The sequence below is a fragment of the Cibotium barometz genome, chromosome 62, assembly GCF_041138505.1.
Source record: "Cibotium barometz isolate CiBa-2024 chromosome 62, ASM4113850v1, whole genome shotgun sequence".
Classification (NCBI taxonomy): domain Eukaryota; kingdom Viridiplantae; phylum Streptophyta; class Polypodiopsida; order Cyatheales; family Cibotiaceae; genus Cibotium; species Cibotium barometz.
The window spans coordinates 18,116,766-18,136,108 of NC_141107.1; the positions used below are offsets into that span (position 1 = coordinate 18,116,766).

At 45.0% G+C, this 19,343-nt stretch overlaps 1 protein-coding gene across 2 annotated transcripts in view; it reads right to left on the reverse strand.

The window, feature by feature from the left end:
* The window catches only part of HIT1 (Membrane trafficking VPS53 family protein), an 88,660-nt gene that overhangs the window by 18,360 nt on the left and 50,957 nt on the right, over positions 1-19,343 (reverse strand). For both annotated transcript variants that reach the window (XM_086795341.1, XM_086795340.1), the window contains exons 15-17: positions 3,608-3,685; positions 3,332-3,439; positions 3,166-3,231 (exon numbers count right to left, since the gene is read on the reverse strand). In XM_086795341.1, the coding sequence (XP_086651467.1) occupies positions 3,166-3,231; positions 3,332-3,439; positions 3,608-3,685 (252 nt within the window). The remainder of the gene's footprint in view (positions 1-3,165; positions 3,232-3,331; positions 3,440-3,607; positions 3,686-19,343) is intronic.

Here is a 19,343-nt window from a genome sequence, read left to right on the forward strand (position 1 = left end):
ACTGCAAGGGTGCAACAGTGCCCCTACATAGACAGGAGGGCCACGAAGTCTTTCCACACGCTCACTGCCGCTTAAACCAAAAGTAACCTCTTTCGAGGCGCAACAATAAGACGAGGGCTACCTCAGAATCCCAACCTTCTCTCACGGATAATGACTCCTTACAGCCATATCCAGCCTCATATTAGGCACAACTGTGTAGAAACAAGGCTTTGATACCAATGTAAACGGAAGGGCAACTGTACACGGAAAATCTTATCAATCATGAAAACTGAAAATACATATAAGCATGCCAAACAAAAAGAGATGGCAAATCTGCACAGTACACCACACCAGGGGCCAGAAGATGGGCTGACCTTCCCCCCCCCCGCCCCCCCCCTTGATGGTTAGATTACCAAAAAGGAGTCTGCTTCCAAATACAACTTCACGGGTGCCCATGGATTCTCCATTGGCTAGCACCTGTCTCTTCCAATACAATATGAAACCAAAACAAAAACACAAGCAGAATTTGTTCATGATCCTCAGCACAAGAGAGCATTCCCGACATAAAGCATATGTAGGACAACCATGGACAGCCCATAGCACTCCCACATCAGTCCGGGACAGCTCTGCATCTTCATCTTCCTCCTGTCTGGCTCATAGAACAAGTCGACCAGCCTTATAGGGCTGTTAGCAACAGTTGACCACTCTCAGAAGCCACAGAATGGGTCGACTGGCAGTAGTACACATTCCAGGTAGACTCCGATCAGCAAAAGATGACTCTCCCTCAAGTCGGCTAGCTTTCTCCCCTCTTTTGTGCCCTGACCAGCAGCTTTTTAAGAGCTGTAAACAGGCGACCAGCAGCAAGAAAGGCTCCCAAGAGTAGTCGACCAACTTCTACCATACATCTGAATGGTTTCCGTAGCGATGGATGGTGAGAAAAGGCTGCCCACAGCTGCAAAAACTGGTCGACCAATTCCCATACACCCAAAAAAGCAGGCGCATGCTCCAAATCTGAGTTTTTTGCTAGTAATAAGGGCTCCCCGGCGGAAATAGCTCAAACGTGTGCTTTTTGGGTCCAAAAAGGGGGCGCCTACTAGAAGTGGGTATAAATAAAGTCACGTGCCCACCTTATGGCTGCCACATGTATTAAATAAGTCCCGTCCAGTGTGTACAACTTATAAGTTGTCCGGTCACTTATTAAGTGTGTGTGAACCTGCACCCATATTTATTAGTATGTGAAAACATAAAGCTGTAAATTGGGTTTTTGAGTACACTTACCACCTGCAAAACACATGAACACCACCTGTCGGTCCCAAACGGATGTGCACATATACACGTCCACAGGGTGCCCAAGCGTCCCCGGCCCCATGGACAACGCAAGTAGAAATCTCAAGCATTGTCCAAGCAAACAATACAAGTCATCCAAAGATAAAATCAAAGTCATGCACACACATGAGTGCAGCTAGACTGGAAGAAACACCCATCTGCTCAGTTGTATCCGACAAAATTTCCAAGGCTCACAATCCTTCTGGAACCTTCCCAGAACATAAATACAAAAGATCTCCAAGATAGAATTACATCATGTCAGGCTCCATGAGCCATACACGTACACCATGTCAGGCCCCACAAGCCACACATGTACTATCATGTCAGGCTACACCAACCATACATGTACTATCATGTCAGGCTCCATATGCCACACAGACACACCATGTCAGGCTACACCAGCCATACATGTATGTCATGTCAAGCTCCACATGCCACACATGAACATTAGAAAAATAGAAGCTGTAAGGAATTCTGTGACATTAACTATGCGATTGTCCATGTGTCACCAATTGGTATCCCCTCTTGCCTACTAAACTTGGAGCACTGAGAAACGTAATTTACCTTGCACAGCCAAACTGCCTCTACTGGTTCTGCTTTGAATGTGAAATATATCTATTCATTCCCACCCAAGAGTTTACCTCCAGCTTGTGAAAGGTCTCTAGTGCACCCAATTTCATTTGAAGACATTCCAAAGATGAGGAAATCGGCACATTCATCTACATATAGTAGAAAAGCAATAAAAATATGTCCCAAAACAGAACCAGCCCCTCCTGACCTTTTGATTGATTCAGCAACCATCATCAACATAAAGCTTCTAGTCTGCTCAGATATCCTCCTTGGAGTTTTGGTACCCTATTCAGATAGAGTCATTGCAGCTCATCTTGAAAGTCCAGTCCCCCATGCCAACGGAGAGCTTTTTGCCTGGAACAGTATCATAACCTGATCAAATAGAGTATTGCAGCTCATCTTGAAAGACCAGTCCCCCAAGCCAACAGAATGCTTTTTCCCTGGAACAGTATCAAAGGCCTTCAAAAAAAACAGCCATAGCTTTTCTAGGGCCTAGAATGGCATGGATTCTTCAAAGAGCTAGATGCCCTCAAGCCCCGAGATCCAGACCCTCCTCCTGCCACCTCCAGATCAGGGATATACTCCAGTGCCATAGAGCGGCACCACCCCAAGAGGTCAACATTGATGCTACTTACTCGGTCCTCAATGTGGATGCTAGATGATGGGATGAGTAACTTTCATTGCTCACTGAACATGCAGGGCTCACGTAGTATGTGGGCCCTGTTTTTGGAATACGTGGCTTTTTTACTTTCGTGTGTTGTTGACATTCAGTATATTCATGGATTACATGTACCACCTTTTGATCTCATAGACCCTTTGGGTCTTTAGTGGATGATAATGAATATTTCTTTCTTTCTCTGCAACAGAAAAGCTGAGGCATATAATGTGATCATAGTATGGGTCACTATGATGATTATGTAGTTGCCTGTTTTCATGGAATCCCCAACCTTGTAGATAGGGAATTACGCTCTTTAGAGAGGAAGTCACAGAAAAAACCTTGCAAACAGCCTCATCATAAAACTAAGTTACTTTTCCAGGAGTATTGTGCCAAACTATTACTGTGGGTGTGGAATGTGTCTGTGTTTAAAGAGTTGGTCCAATAGAAGGTGGATCATGCCTAATATTTTGAAAATCACGCAGATTAGCACAATTAGTGTGTTCTTCATTCATATTAATGAAACAAAAAGCAAGCCAAACATGTTTATCAAAACATCAGATGATGTATTACTTCACATAAATAAATTTAAGACCAGTCCAGGAGAATTTCTATGAATAGTCAGCCCTACTTACCGTTTCATGACAGTATTCTGCAGTGTTGACAATATAACAAATGACCCTTTCATCTTTATCGGAAGTCTTCCTTGCACAAAAGATAAGAGGGTGATTCAAAGATTCTATACAATGTCAAAATTTTATAAAGGTAAACAAACAAGAATCCACTCTACCATTTACCCACTTTAATTTGTCCATCCGTTCCAGTTGCTGCAGCAACAATGCCAGTCCCTCCCCTAGGGAGCCTTGCTAGCAGCTTTGCAGCATATGCCTTCAAGATCCTTTGAAACACCTATTAAATTTAACATCACCCCAAGGGCACATCATTAGTAATCAATCTTGCCTGCTCAATCCTAAAAGCATGATTCCACTTACTTAAAACTAGAATCATTTTATTCTCATTTGACAGATTAAGACAAATTGGCAAAAGGTTCGTCGCAGAAACGACATTGAATCATACCAAGAATAGATTGTAGAGAGTTTGATTCCTAGTAAGAGCAGAACAGCGCTTCAAGCTCTTCTTAATGATTAAAAAGACCTACATACAAAAGAATTTCTAATCAGAATTTAAACAAATCAATTGAACCTTTACAAGCTCATCAGTAACAAATTAAGACTTGTAAATTGAAGTAGGCCCAAATCTCTTGATAAGAAGTTAGCTCATTTTACAAAAAAAAAAGGCTGCAAATCATTATTGTTTAAGAACATTGGAAGCAGGGCATATGTCACAGCATGCAAGACCCCATGAACAGAAACATGGTGCATGATGGAACAATGACAACATGACATGCCCTCACCATACGCCCATCTGCCATCAGAAGGCTTATAGAGTCATATTTCAGTTTTCAGTTTTGATGTTCCTTTAGTTTTTTCCATGGCACTGTATACCCATGGTATCATTGTACTATTCATGGTCTCATACTCCTCATCAGCACCATCACCATCATTATCCTCACCAGCATGGTACTCCGAGGTAGTTGTGGTTTGATGCACACGGCCTCCAAATGGATCATTTCCCCGCTTTTTTAGTTCAGACTCTCCATTCTTGGACCTCTCACAATAGGAGATCAACCGATTATCCAGTTGGATTAACTAAGACTTTTCACATACATTGGACACGTGTCCCCCCTTCCTTGAAGCTTGGCACTATAAGGAATTCACATACCACACCCAAGGATCATCTGACCTAGAGCCGAAACCCTAACGAGGTTTCATAGACCTAACATAGTATGCATCACATGACGGCGAGAGATTGTAGCTACTAGCAACTCACTGCCCAACCATAGAGTCCTCTCACGACTCACACCGAGCCTAAGGTCTGATTGCCACGAGCCTGCTTGGTACCAATGGCCCCAACCTACCGTCCCATACCACTAGCAGCTCCATGGCCATGAGATCTTGCAAGCCCTTGGTAGCTCTCATGTCGACCGCGTGAATACCTCAATAACTCATAAGTGCCCCCCAGGTCACTTATATAGTGATAAGGTCTGATTGCCGCGAGCCTGCTTGGTACCGATGGCCCCAACCTACCGTCCCATACCACTAGCAGCTCCATGGCCATGAGATCTTGCAAGCCCTTGGTGGCCCTCATATCGACCACGTGGATACCTCAATAACTCATAAGTTCCCCTATATAGCGATAACCTGGCTATTATTGGCCCTTGCTTTATTTATAAGCTTTTAGCCATTATTACCCGTAGGGTATTAATTATAGGCTCTTAGCCAATCTAGATCTACTAGCACCCTTGGCCCACGTGTGAACCCTCTAGGTCCCCACGCCCCAACTAAGCCCTAACCATAACCTGGGTTAGTCCACGTCCCTAGCCCTAACCCTAGGCCTGTCGAGACATAGCATTCTTACCTCCTCTTGTTCAATAATATTTTGGATTCCATCTCCCAACTTATTCATCTTGCACAGAACCCGTCTCGAACACCGCCCATACAAGTATAAAGAATGCTCACCAAGGTGTCCACCCGTCCATGAGACTTCATCAGCATGCCAGGAACTCTCACTAGGGTATCTACCCTTCCATGAAGCCCTTCCACATGTACTAAGCCATGCCAAGAACTCACACCAGGATATAAATCCTTCAATGGAGTCCTTCCACATGTAACAAATCATGCCTGGAACACACACCAGAGTCTATACCTACCCTTCCATGGTGTTCCTCCACATGTGTATAATCAGAAATATGACATTCTCCCTGACGTCTAATCAGTTGTCCGCAACTGAAAAGCGGCCAAATAAACATGTAGAAGATCCGGGTATTCCTTGAAGTAGTCTTCATCTGCCCATTTCACATCTAGAGCAAGGTAGTTCTTAAACGTCACAAGGAACCTGCAGATAAGCTTGCCACCAACAGCTCTCTATTCCTTATGAAACACAATCTGTTCCGGTTGAAGAACTTCTTCAAGCTCATCAATTTCCGATTGGTCCTCAATAACCAGCTCAAGCGGCTCAGGACCCACATATTTCTTGAGGAGGCTAACATGAAAAGCATTATGTATGCACCAGTGCTCAGGCCAAGCAAGTCTGAAAGCCACCTCATTAATCCATTCCAACAGTTGGAATGGCCCATAGTACCTGGGAGACAATTTTGGGCACTTGCCTTCCTTGCCAGGTTGCTTCCGAAGGCGTGCCTTCTCAAACTTGAGAAGCACCCAATCACCCTCTTTGAAATCTACATGTCTGCGATGTTTATCTGCAGCTTTCTTATGCTTTTCCTGAGTTCTTTGTATGGCTGTCCGATGTCCGCACCTGTGAGAAAGCTATATCCAGATCTCTAACATACTCATCTACAACAGCAAAGATTTCATCCTTCGTGCGAAGGATAGGTGGAAGCACCACCCTGCCATAAACAATCTCAAAGGGTGCTTTCCCATTGGAGGTGTGCACCGTATTGTTATAAGCAAACTCCACAAGAGACAAGTACTTCTCCCAATCTGATTTCCATTCAACCACATAGCATTTGAGCAAATCAAGTTCAGCTGAATTTGCAATTTCACTCTGCCCATCCGTCTGAGAATGATAAGCTAATGAAAAATTCAGCTTTGTGCCCATATTATCAATAAAGCCTACCAAAACAAACTTGGGGTTCTTGGATTCCGATCTCCCACAATAGTCTTAGGCATACCATGATGCTTGAAAATAAAATATGTAAAAATAACACTAAATGCATAGAATACATGGAAACATCAATTTGAAGCCTACAGTCTTTGAATCACAATAACAAAAACCATATAATCATCCATCATCAATGTCAAATGATCATGATTCAAAGACCATGGTCCACTATCCACTATCCATGATCCAATCATCCATCATTTCATGCCAAAAAAAAAACCCATACATGACACTACTTAGGTTAAAACTTATAAGTTTGAAGTGTTCATGTCACGTGAATCATGATGAATCAACAGTCATGGCCCAATGCCCATAAACAATACAAAATAAATCAGCCTTGATGAGGGAAAGTGGCACATGGAAACCAGAAAAAACTTTATCAAAAGAGTGGCACAAATTTCAACGTTAGATTTGGGGCAAAAAAAAAAAGTTCAAAAAATTTGCTTGAAAAAAACGCATTTCCTACAAGGATACGTTTCCACGTTTCCTTTCCTTTCTTGTAGGAAACGCGTTTTCTAACTACTATGTGTGGGCTCCAGGACGTCTAAATATTTGGAAAGTACAAGCTTTGGGAATGGGGGATTATCTTGGAATACAAAGAATCACACTCCTAAAAATCTAGGAGGGTTACTATTTTTGGCTCGACTCCGATGGAAATTCCGTTCGCGTCGTTACGTCTAGAATTAAGCAAATAGGGAGACATGCCAAAGCACATTTGGCAGAAGGTCTACCAGTTGGGATATTTTTAAAGGTAAAGATTATGGAAGAACCCATCTCTTAGATTGGGACATGTGGCAAGAAAGTGGATCAAAGTGAGACAAGTGGCCTCACACTTGTTAGTTCAGCTATTGTGTGGCTCTCCACTTGTCATCATAGCCTTCTCTTGCCATTTTAGCTTATGTGAGGCTCAAATCTATCAATTGGAGCCCTCTCTCTTCATTAAGAGAGGCTCTCTTGCTCAGGGTAACCGCGAAATGAGTTTCGTTGCTGCAGAAACGTGAAACGCGTTTTGCTATTGAAACGTTTCTGTCATGGACGTTTCATCCAACATTTCACGGCAGCTGAAAAGTCGAGAATGAAGAAATAAAAACGTTTAATATTGAACATTATTGCAATTTGTGCTTGCAGCTCCATCAATTATGAGGCATGTTAATTTTTGTTTATGTAACATCTATAAAGTATGACTCAAAATGAGGAAATCACTTAGAATTGTCCATGCATGCAATCAACAATACATTGTAGTTTTAAATTTTGTTTGGTTATTCGCTATTGGATTTTGGTACTTTTGTTTTCTTGATCCTAAGTATTAAAGTAACATTGTAAATAAGTGAGGCTTCAGATTTAGGCCCCTAAATTGGAGAGGGAAATTGAACTTTCGCTCTCTAATTGAGGGCCCAAATTTGAAACTTGAGCTTTGGGCCCCCAAATTGGAGGGAAAAATTACACTTTCCTAGTTGAAGGCCCAAATCTGAAATTTCACATTTAGGCCCCTAAAAAGAAGAAAAAAATTGCACTTTTCCTCTCCAATTGAAGGCCCAAATGTGAAATTTCAGATTTGGGCTGTAAGCCTAGAGAGACATGCCACGATAGACTCGACCACGTATCCAAAAGATAGAGAGAGAGAGAGAGGGAGAGAGAGAGAGAGAGAGAGAGAAGGGGTTAGGGAACTTTGCACAATACACCACACTAAGCGAGGAACAAGCCTTGCCCCCTTTCGAGAATTTATTCAGGAACAATCCACGAGCACGCTGGCCAGGATCAATACAACAATGAATACAAAAGTAAACAAATATTCCGAAGTAGAATCCAAGTCAATGTTGATGTCGAGATACGAGATCTCTGATGCCGAGCACACCACAAGGATGACCCACAAGAATCTCTCACTGGGCTAGTACCAGATCCAATAACCAAATCCAATGGATTCAAGTCCAGTGAATCCAAGTCCAAAATCCAAGTTCAAGTCCAAGTCCAAGTCCAAGTTACAAGTCCAAATCCAAGTCCAAGTCTAAATCGAGATCCAAGTCCAAGTGTCTAAATCCAGATCCAAGTCCAAGTCCAAGTTACATCAACCTTCTTTCCATGATAGATCTCTCCGAAGTAGCCTGTATGTTTGAAAAGGAACTCAAGACCACAAAATTAGTCCTACTTTTTGCGATAGAACTCTCTGAAATAGCTTGAATGGTTGAAAAGCAACCTTGAGCCATAAAAGCAATCTATTTTTCGCGATAGAACTCTCCGAAGTAACATGTGGCGATGCCTTGGTCCACAAAAGCAACCTGCTTTCCACGACCAAACTGTCCAAAACATCTCTGAATCCACTTGTCCAATAGCAGGCAACCCCTATATAAGTTATGGGATGAAAGCGCCATAGAAGAACGCGGTAAACCTCGTTGCTTTTCTTATATACCTGCTGTCCAGCCCTGTATTCCCTGTTTTCAGCACCTGGGCAACCCATAGAATCAACGATGATGTCTGGAAACTTGTACAAACATGCAATCAACCTATGTAGGCGTGCACGCTGCCATAGGCGGCTGTTTTCAGCTCTGTCCAGCCCTGTGGGTCAGTGCTTCGGTCAAAAACAGCATGTAAGAAGGATGCTTTTCAACCCGGGAGCCTCAGATATCAACGATTAGCACGTGTGCTTTCCTTGCACGCGATCAGCCTTGAAAACCCACTAGGAGAAGGCGGAAATTCTGGCGGAGGCAGGCAGTGCACGCAGGTGCAGGCAGCACAAAAAGAGGGCGCTTTTCAAAAGCTTGATGATGGTGATGATAACGATGAAGATGGTCTTCACACACTCCATGATCTCCTTCATGATCCTACAAGAGAGGTTCAAGCCATTTTATACTTGCCAAAAGCTTAACCAAGCTTTTGCTTTTGCCTTTTTCCCTTTGCTTTCCACTTTATAATAAAATATTACTCACTTTTGTCAAAGTTCTTTAACTTTGCTTTTCTAACTTCAGGGCCTTGCTTTTCGGCCTTGGAACTGCTTTTTGAAAAAACGGCTTTTAGCTTTATGGTCCGGCTCAGTCTCCTCTTTGCTAGTGGTGCCCCTAGCTCGCGGTCAACCCAGTTTGACTTTTTGCTTTTTCCTGCTTTTTGACCAAGATTGGTGCTTTTTCTTGAGCAAACCTTATGGTTCCTGACCCCATGCGTTGTTCAACTTGTCGAGTGTCCGGGCATGTGTTCCATCATGTGAAAAAGAGCTAGGAGGGCCAAATAGTTAAGGAAGACCATCAAGGCAGACCACATGACAAGGGTTTTTCTGGCACAGGTGTTCAAACATCAAGTTTGGGAATGATGGTATTTGGACCATTATAGACAGGTTCAATAAGCAAGCTCATTTCATTCCACTAAGGAAGACCATCAAGGCAGACCACATCACAAGGGTTTTTCTAGCACAGGTGTTCAAACATCATGGAATGCCCAACGTGATCAAGATCCCAGGACCACCAGTTTGTTTTGGAGGGCATTGTTTGATAATATGGGGATGAAATTGGGTTTTTCTTTCTCGTATCATCCGCAAACGGATGGCTAGAGTGAGATAGCAAATTCAGCCGTATTGGATTTGTTAAAGTGCTATGTAGCAGAACAGAAAACGGAGTGGGAGAGTATCTTTCACTAGTAGAGTTTGCTTACAACAATACAATGCATAGTTCCACAAGAAAGGCACCATTTGAGGTTGTTTATGGCAAAGTTGTACTACCACCACTTCTAATGACTAAGGATGAGATCTTTGCAGCAAATGAGTATGTCAAAGATTTGGATATGGCTTTTGCACAGGTGCGGACCACCATAGAGAGATCAAGGGCTAAGCAGAAAAAGGTTGCAGATAAGCATAGAAGGGCGGTGGAGTACAAGGAAGGTGATTGGGTATCGTTGAAGCTTGAGAAAGCAAGGCTTCGCAAGAAGAAGGGAAAAGAGAAAGTTTATCTTAAGTTGACTATGGACCTTTCCAAATATTGGAAAAGATCAACGATGTGGCTTTCAGACTAGCATTACCTGATCATTGGAGGATTCACAATGCTTTTCATGTGAGTCTCCTAAGAGCTTATAAGGGTCCCGATCCTTTGGAACCAATGAACAAGGATCCACCAAAAGTTGAAGAGCTACAGGAAGTTCTTCAACCAAAGCAGATTGTCTTTCATAAGGAAAGAAGGGGATCGCATGGCAAGGTTACTAGAAAATACCTTGTCAAGTTCAAGAATTGTTCGGTAATGGATGCCAAGTGGGTGGATGAGAACTTATTTGCAAAGTATTCATAGGTTTTATATGCATATCAAGAAGCTTTTTAGTTGACGACAACTCATTAGAAGCCGAGGGGGATGTCATTGGCCTTTGTATTTTGACATCCAATGAACCAGGAACAAAGAAGAATGCTCAAAGTTTATATTCCGCTGCAAGGAACTGAGTATTCTAGAACTTGAGGGTTGTTGTCCAAGTTGTGTCCAAAAGGAGAAACTTCGAGATTGAACAACACAACCTTTTGTACAAGAGTCATGGGACTAGCCATCTCATGGAGGCACTGTTTATCAGTGAAGGAAATCAAAACTGAGTACATGGATATGAATACTATTAGTCTAACATACTCAAACACTGACATGGGTAGTTGGACTACAATATGAACTAGTGTAAGAACCAAGAAATTGGTGTTAAAACCAAGGAACTGTTTGTGCATTCATTTGTTTATTTGATTTATGCTTCTGAGCATCTTTGTGTATGTGTGCCAAGGGTCAGGGATGCCCAGTTAAACTCAAGGATGAGCATGTGTGCACGTGTTTGTGTCTTCTGACATATAACAGGTGCGTATTGATCTTGACAAGAAAAGAATCGTGCTAGAAAACTCCTCCCTGAGGGGGACTCTAGAGGTGCAAGGGGTGGGAGTATCTGCCGGAGAGGTCAAACCCAAGGTCACTCTATGTAAAGGGGTGAAAACCGCGAGGGCAAGATGCTTCCCAAAGCCAAGCACAAGAGATTCCGCATGAAGAACCATGTCTCAAGAGCCAAAGAGGGAGAGGAGCTAAGCCCACCAAAAAACAAAAAAAAAGCAAAGAGGACAACTGTTTAATAAGTTAGGGCATGTCATCGAGGCATCAAAATATAGGTTGCTGATATGCAAAAACGCAACACGTGTGTAATATGCGGAAGCTTCGGAGAAGAATCTGTAACTTTAATACTCAGAATTCAGCACTCTTTTCGCGACGGAAATTAACGCACAAATTGAAAGGAGAAATGCAGAAAAGAGAGAGAGAGAGGGAGAGGTGGAGAGGACACAGTATTGGGTCCCAATTACCCTCTGTAGGGCCCCACCACGGATGGTGTATTTGCTTTATTAGAATGATGAGAAATCTGAAAGAAAATACAGCAATCTTGGACCTTTTCCTGGTTGGAAAATCCCTGCCCTTGACCTTCAGTTCTCCACCCCTTTGCTTAGCAATTCCCTTGGCTTGTCTAGCCCTTGGTTTGCTTGAGCTCTTGGTGAATAATGAGATAAGTGAACTGAATTATACCTTGGGTATTTATACCCCTTCAGTATGCTAGTCGGCTGGTTGAATTTCCCTCCACGACCTGTTTAAAAGCATTTAATGCTGAAAATTCCCACGTGTTCAAACTGGACTGCTGGACTGTCCTGGCTGCCTCTATGGGCTGCTGTCCAGGCCAGCGCAGGCTGCTGGGCAGCACCTAGGCACTGGCCGCGTGCAGTCCAGGCTGCCCTATGGGCTAGCCAACTGGCTGGGCTGGCCCAAAAGCAAGTCAGCTGCTTGGCCAAGCCCTCTTGGGCTGGCCGACAGCCTGCCCAGCCCCTCCTTGGGCTGGTGGGTAAGTCCTGGGACTGCCTGGCCCCCTTGGGGTGGCCCATAGCCTTCCTCGTGTCCAAACCTGATGCATACCTACATCTACACAGCTGTCTGACATCTGGTGGCAGACCAAACATACAGAACAACTGACATCATTCCAGAGGGAGACTCACAGCGCAGACTGGCACTGTTTCATGTGCAGGACAGTGCACACCTGACCTTGGACGTCTACGTGGCATCCAAGTGCGGGATGCACGTGACATCCCCTTCTGCTTAACTTGACGGAAGCTGCATAGCCTCCAAATAGTCCGTCAATAACGCCGGATAGTCTTCGAAGAACTCTTCGTCAAGCCATACCGCTTCATGAGTTCCTCGGTCCTGAAACTTCGTGAGAGGAACTGTCGTAGTCTTCGGCCGGAGCCATGCTTGAAACGGTGCAGAAGGATCTGTTCTGGAACCATTACTTCTGCTTCATCAACAATGTCTGGTTCCGCTTCGTCTTTGACCTCTCACAAGGGGGTGGACCTGCATATGGCTTTAACCAACTGACATGAAATACATCGTGCATAGTCCAACTCGGAGGTAGCTTTAACTGCATAGACACCTCATTAATCTTTTTCCGGATGGGAAAAGGTCCCAAGCTCATGAAAGACAACCTTGGGCATCGCTTGCCCACCTGCTTCAATCTTTGCTTCATTATCTGAAGATAAACCCAATCTCCTTCCGAAAACTTCATATCCCTTCGGTCTTTATTGGCCTGTCGAGTGTAGGCCTCTTGCGCTTTAGCCAACCTGTCTTTTACTGACTCTAAGATCTCTTGGTAAGACTCCGTCACTCTCTTCGCCTCCGGTAGTGAAGACGAAGTCCTGGTTAACAACAATTGGAAAGGTCTTCCAAACGTTGCCTCATATGGAGTCCTGCCAATAGCTGAAGAAAAAGAGTCATTCAAAACAGCTTGAACTAAAGGCAAATACGATTCCCACTTACCTTGCTCATCGTGGACATAACACTTCAGCACATCAAAGGCCAACTGGTTGTATATCTCTGTCTGGCCGTCTGTCTGTGGACGGAATGCACTGGAAAAATTCAACTTAGTACCAAAATTATCAAACAATGCCCTCCAAAAATGACTGGTAAACTTGGCATCTTGGCCTGACACTATGGTTCTAGGAATCCCGCCAATCGGATACCAATGCCGAATGAACAACTGGGCAACATCCTCGACGGTCACATTGGCCCTGCAAGGAATAAGCATAACAAATTTGCTAAATCTATCAACAATAGTTAAGCACTGAGTATTAGGCTTACTCGGACTGGGAGGCAGATTTGTGACAAAGTCCATCGAAATGTCCTGGAAAGGACCCTCAGGAACTGGCAAGGGCTGTAACAACCCTATCTTCTTTCCACGAGGAGCTTTCACCTTTTGACAAATGTCACAGCGTTGTACATATGTAAACACATCACGCCTCATCTTTGGCCAATAGTATTGCCGTTCCAATTTCTCCAGAGTCGAATTCATGCCCCTATGACCACCTGTAATGGCGTCGTGTGCATCATGGAGAAGAGCTGCCCTGAACGACTTCATGACACACAGTCGACCTTTGTAGAAAAGCCAACCATCGCGTATCAGAAAATGGCATGGTCCTGTGGCATCCAATGCCTGTTCCCACTGTGTACCGAATTCCTCGGAATCCACGTACGTGTGCTTCATGTCCTCTAGTCCTATACCAACAAGATCAAATCTAGTGGTTTGAATCATACACTTGTCCCTTCCTGCTCAAAGCATCGGCCACTAGATTGGCCTTTCCTGGAAGATACTCAATCATACCACCGAATTGCTGGAATATCTGACTCCAACGGTGTTGTCGATCACTCCACTGTGCACTTGGCATCGTCTGAATCCAGCGCAATGCCTGATGGTCAGTACGAACCTCAAAGTCACGGCCATACAGGAAATGTTTCCAATGTTTCAAGGCCTGTATAACTGCTAGGAGTTCACGATCATAAACTGAGTAGTTCTTCTCGGCGGGCAGTAACTTACGAGACATGTAAGCTACTGGATGACCATTCTGTTGCAATACACCTCCAATTGCGATGTTACTCGCATCAGTGATCACCTGAAATGGGTCGTCCCACGAGGCAAGTGCTAAACAAGGTGCTTCTGATAAAGCCACCTTGAGGTTTTGGAATGCCTCCTACGCTCGTGGAGTCATTCGAATCTTTTGCCTTCTTGTTTTCACCCCCTTTAGCAGATCGGTGAGATCTGCCGAGAGATCAGAAAACTTGTCGATGTGGGTGGAATATGCCTAACATATACCCACAAATGATCTAATGTCATAGACTGTCTAAGATACTTCCCAGTTGACAATCTCGGCCACTTAAGCCGGATCAAGTCAAATGCCTTCAGCACTAATTATATATCCCAAGTAATCCACCTGGAACAAATAAAATTCCGACTTCTTTTCATTGACGTAGAGCTCGTTGCTTTCTAGCAACGTAAGGACTTTCTCCACATCAACGTCATGTTGCTCAACCGTAGCTGAAAATATGAGTATGTCGTCCAAAAATATGAACACACACTTTCCAATCAAATCCCGGAAAACACACATCATCATGCGGTTAAATGTGGCTGGGGTGTTCGTCAAGCCAAATGGCATGACCACAAATTCATAGTGGGCCCGTTCCGTACGGAAGGCTGTCTTGGGGATATCCCCCTCCACAATCCGCACCTAGTGGTACCCACTCTTTAAATCCAGTTTCGAGAACACCTTTGCTCCATTCAGCCTCTCGAGAATATAGTCAATTCGAGGCATCGGGAATCTGCTCTTGATAGTCAGCTTGTTGAGTGCATGATAATCGACACACAAACGGGAAGACCCATCCTTTTTCTTGACAAATAAGATTGGTGCTGCAAATGGCGACACACTGGGGCGGATGAAGCCAGATTGCAACAATTCTTGGAGTTGGCGGTCCAACTCCGATTCCATTGCCTTGGAAAGGCGATACGGAAACTTGCTCGGGGGTTCCAAGCCTGGGAGGAGGTCAATCATGTGATCCTCCAGTCTGGATGGGGGGAGCTGGGGAGGGAGGCTGTCCCGAAGAAAAATCTTCTGGAACTTTTCATGGAGAACCGAGTACTTCTCGGAAGCACTGACCACCGTCTGTGTAAATCATCGCACACTCTGCGCCTTTCCTGACTGCTCGCTTAGCCTGCAAGTGGCTTATGAGCAGAAAGTTCGGAATTCCTCGCTCACACTTAATGGTCACCGGGGTGTTTGACACATTCCGATTGATCTGGAACGTGTGCTTGTCCCACTTGACATCCGGGAGAAACTTGTGAAACCACTGAATACCCAAAATTATGGCTGCTCCTACAAGAGGGGCAACCATAAAGTCACACACAAACTCTATGCCCTGAATCACTAACTTAGCACCTAGAGCTTCATACTTGACGCTCGTTGTCATACCTGTGCTAAAACCCTCAACCTATTTGTCCACCGGAGTCAGCTTGAAACGGGCACGCCTAGCGGCCTGTTCCGTGACAACATCCTCCGTGCTGCCGCCGCTGTCAAACAAGACGACGACTCTCTGGCCACCTATGTAGCCAAAGGACTTCAGCAATTCGTTGCGCTCATACTCCTGGTCATGGGCGCCCTTCTGCTTATCTTCGAGCTCCCGGCTATTAATTGCTCCAATTGAAGCATCGGGGTTTGAAGAAGTAGGATTAGCCGCTGGGGTCTGTGTGAGAGCTGAGCTCACCACGGAAGCTATGGAGGCGGCGGCGGCCTTTGGAGGCTTCTTCGAACAATCCCGAGAAGTATGTCCTTTTGTATGACAAAAGAAACATCTACCCTCCTCCTTGTACTGAGAAAGCTCCTCAGCACTCAACTTGCCACCTGTCTTGCCTGCCTCTGCTTTCTGGTCTGGAGTAAGCTTAGACGCATTGTTCGAGTTCTTGGAGCCACAGGCTCCCGGGCTCTGTCTTGAGGAAGACCCCGTCTGGTTCTGGCTTTTGCCCCCCGAGGCATTAGCCCTGGGAGACGCTGGCTGGGAAGTCTTGGGCTTGCCACCATTGTGTTTCATTTCTGCACTCTGCACAAGCGAGAGTGCGTCCTCAAAGGTGGCTGGCCTAAAAATACGCACCTCCCATTGGATTTGCGTGTCCAGGCCATACAAAAATTGCCCTTTCTTGTCCGTATCAGATAAGCCTAATTGTAGACATAAGGTCAGCACACCTAGGTCCGGCCACAAGCTCTGCTTCGTACCACTTGAAGATCCCATGTTGGTACCCATGTGAGCTTCCAACGGTGACACCACTAGTTCCAAGCTCACGGGTCATTAAAAATCAAATTGGGGTTTTGTTGATTTTGGCAAAAATTGATTAAATTGAAACCTTTGCAACATTCACAAATTGGGGGTTTTCAAAATTAGGGCAAATTTTGCCTCATTAAAACCTCTACTCTCCACAAAATTTGGGGCTTTCCCAATTTTGGGAAAAATTCACCATATTACAGCTTCTACACCGACGTGACTTTGGGGATTTTTCCCAAATCAGCCAAAAGTGGCAAGATCATAGCTGGAGTTGGCACATTGAAGTCTCCATAAGGCTATGGATGGGGCAGTAGCATGGAAGAGACGCCGGAAAAGGCGACATCACTGGCATCGAGAGGGGAGTTTAATCTCCTTTCCTATGTTTATGTGTGTTAAGAGTTTGGGTTCTCTGCCCGAGATCTCCCCCAGAATTTGAAAAAATAATCGTGTGTGTTATGTTTTTTCGCCTTAATGTTTGTAATGCCTTGTGTTATAGAAGGCTTTGTAATTCCTCGTTAACCCAGTCAAAAGATAAGGCCTTATGCCTACAAAAGCATGTACGAGGCAATGGTTCTATCATCAATCTAATCATTATCTTTTACATGTAATTCTCTCTCTCTCTCCCCCCCCCCGTTTCCGCCGCCCACCAGCTGTTCAGTCTTCCCCTTGCTCAGGCCTGCCATCTGTTCTACTGTGCACCGTCCCGCCGTCTGCTCTGTCCACCGCCTCCTCTCCCGTTTCCGCCCCCCACCAGCTGTTCAGTCTACTCCTTGCTCAAGCCCACCATCTGTTCCCCTGTGCGCCGACCCGCCATCTGCTCTGTCTGCCGCCCTCTCTCCCGTTTCCGCCGCCCGCCAGCTGTTCAATTTGCCCCCTGCTCAGCCCCCAATAATGTAGAATGTCCATAACCCCGCCAGCTATTCAGTCTGCCCCGCACCCCCCCCCAATCATTATCTTTTACATGTAATTCTCTTTCCTTGAGCTGTATCTCACCTCTCTCTGCCGCCCGACCCTCCCCCCCTAATCATTATCTTTTACATGTAATTTACTCTCTCTCTCTCTCTCTCTCTCTCTCTCTCTCTCTCTCTCTCTCTCTCTCTCTCTCTCTCTCTCTCCCCCCCTAATCATTATCTTTTACATGTAATTTACTCTCTCTCTCTCTCTCTCTCTCTCTCTCTCTCTCTCTCTCTCTCTCTCTCTCTCTCTCTCTGCCGCCCGCCAGCTGTTCTGTCGAGTGTATGCCTCTTGCGCTTTAGCCAATCTGTCTTTTACTGACTCTAGGATCTCCTGGTAAGACTCCGTCACTCTGTTCGCCTCCGGTACTGAAGACGAAGTCCTGGTTAACGACTAGAAAGGTCTTCCAAACGTTGCCTCATATGGAGTCCTGCCAATAGCTAAAGAAAAAGAGTCATTCCAAACAGCTTGAACTAAAGGCGAATCTGATTCCCACTTACCTTGCTGATCCTCGTGGACATAACACTTCAGCACATCAAAGGCCAACTGGTTGTATATCTCTGTTTGGTCATCTGTCTGTGGGTGAAATGCACTGGAAAAATTCAACTTAGTATCAAAATTATCAAACAATGCCCTCCAAAAATGACTGGTAAACTTGGCATCTCGGTCTGACACTATGGTTCTAGGAATCCCCCCAATCGGGTACCAATGCTGATGAACAACTGGGCAACATCCTCGGCGGTCACATTGGCCTTGCAAGGAATAAGCATAACAAATTTGCTAAACCTATCAACAATAGTTAAGCACTGCGTATTACGCTTACTCGGACTGGGAGGCAGATTTGTGACAAAGTCCATCGAATGTCCTGGAAAGGACCCTCAGTTATTGGCAAGGGCTGTAACAACCCTATCTTCTTTCCACGAGGAGCTTTCACCTTTTAACAAATGTCACAGCATTGTACATATGTAAACACATCACGCCTCATCTTTGGCCAATAGTATTGCCGTTCTAATTTCTCCAGAGTCGAATTCATGCCCCTGTGACCACCTGTAATGGCGTCATGGGCGTCATGGAGAAGAGCTGCCCGGAATGACTTCATGGCACATAGTCGACCTTTGTAGAAAAGCCAACCATCGCGTATCAGAAAATGGCATGGTCCTGTGGCATCCAATGCTTGTTCCCACTGAGTACCGAATTCCTCGGAATCCGCGTATGTGTGCTTCATGTCCTCTAGTCCTGTACCAAACAAGGTCAAGTCTAGTGGTCTGAATCGTAGACACTTGTCCCATCCTGCTCAAAGCATTGGCCACTGGATTGGCCTTTCCTGGAAGGTACTCAATCATACCACCGAACTGCTGGAATATCTAACTCCAGCGGTGTTGTCGATCACTCCACTGTGCACTCGGCATCGTCTGAATCCAGCGCAATGCCTGATGGTCAGTGCGAACCTCGAAGCCACGGCCACACAGGAAATGTTTCCAATGTTTCAAGGCCTGTATTACTGCTAGGAGTTCTCGATCATAGACTGAGTAGTTCTTCTCGGTGGGCAGTAACTTACGAGACATGTAAGCTACTGGATGACCATTCTGTTGCAATACACCTCCAATTGCGATGTTACTCGCATCGGTGATCACCTGAAATGGTTCGTCCCACGAGGCAAGTGCTAAACAAGGTGCTTCTGATAAAGCCACCTTGAGGTTCTGCAATGCCTCCAATGCTCGTGGAGTCATTCGAATCTTTTGCCTTCTTGTTTTCACTCCCTTTAGCAGATTGGTGAGATCTGCCGAGAGGTCAAAAAACTTGTCGATGTGGGTGGAATATGCCTGGCATATACCCACAAATGATCTAATGTCATAGGCTGTCTGAGGTACTTCCCAATTAACAATCTCAGCCACTTTAGCCGGATCAAGTCGAATGCCTTTAGCACTAATTATATATCCCAAGTAATGCACCTGGAACAGATAAAATTCCGACTTCTTTTCATTGACGTAGAGCTCGTTGCTTTCTAG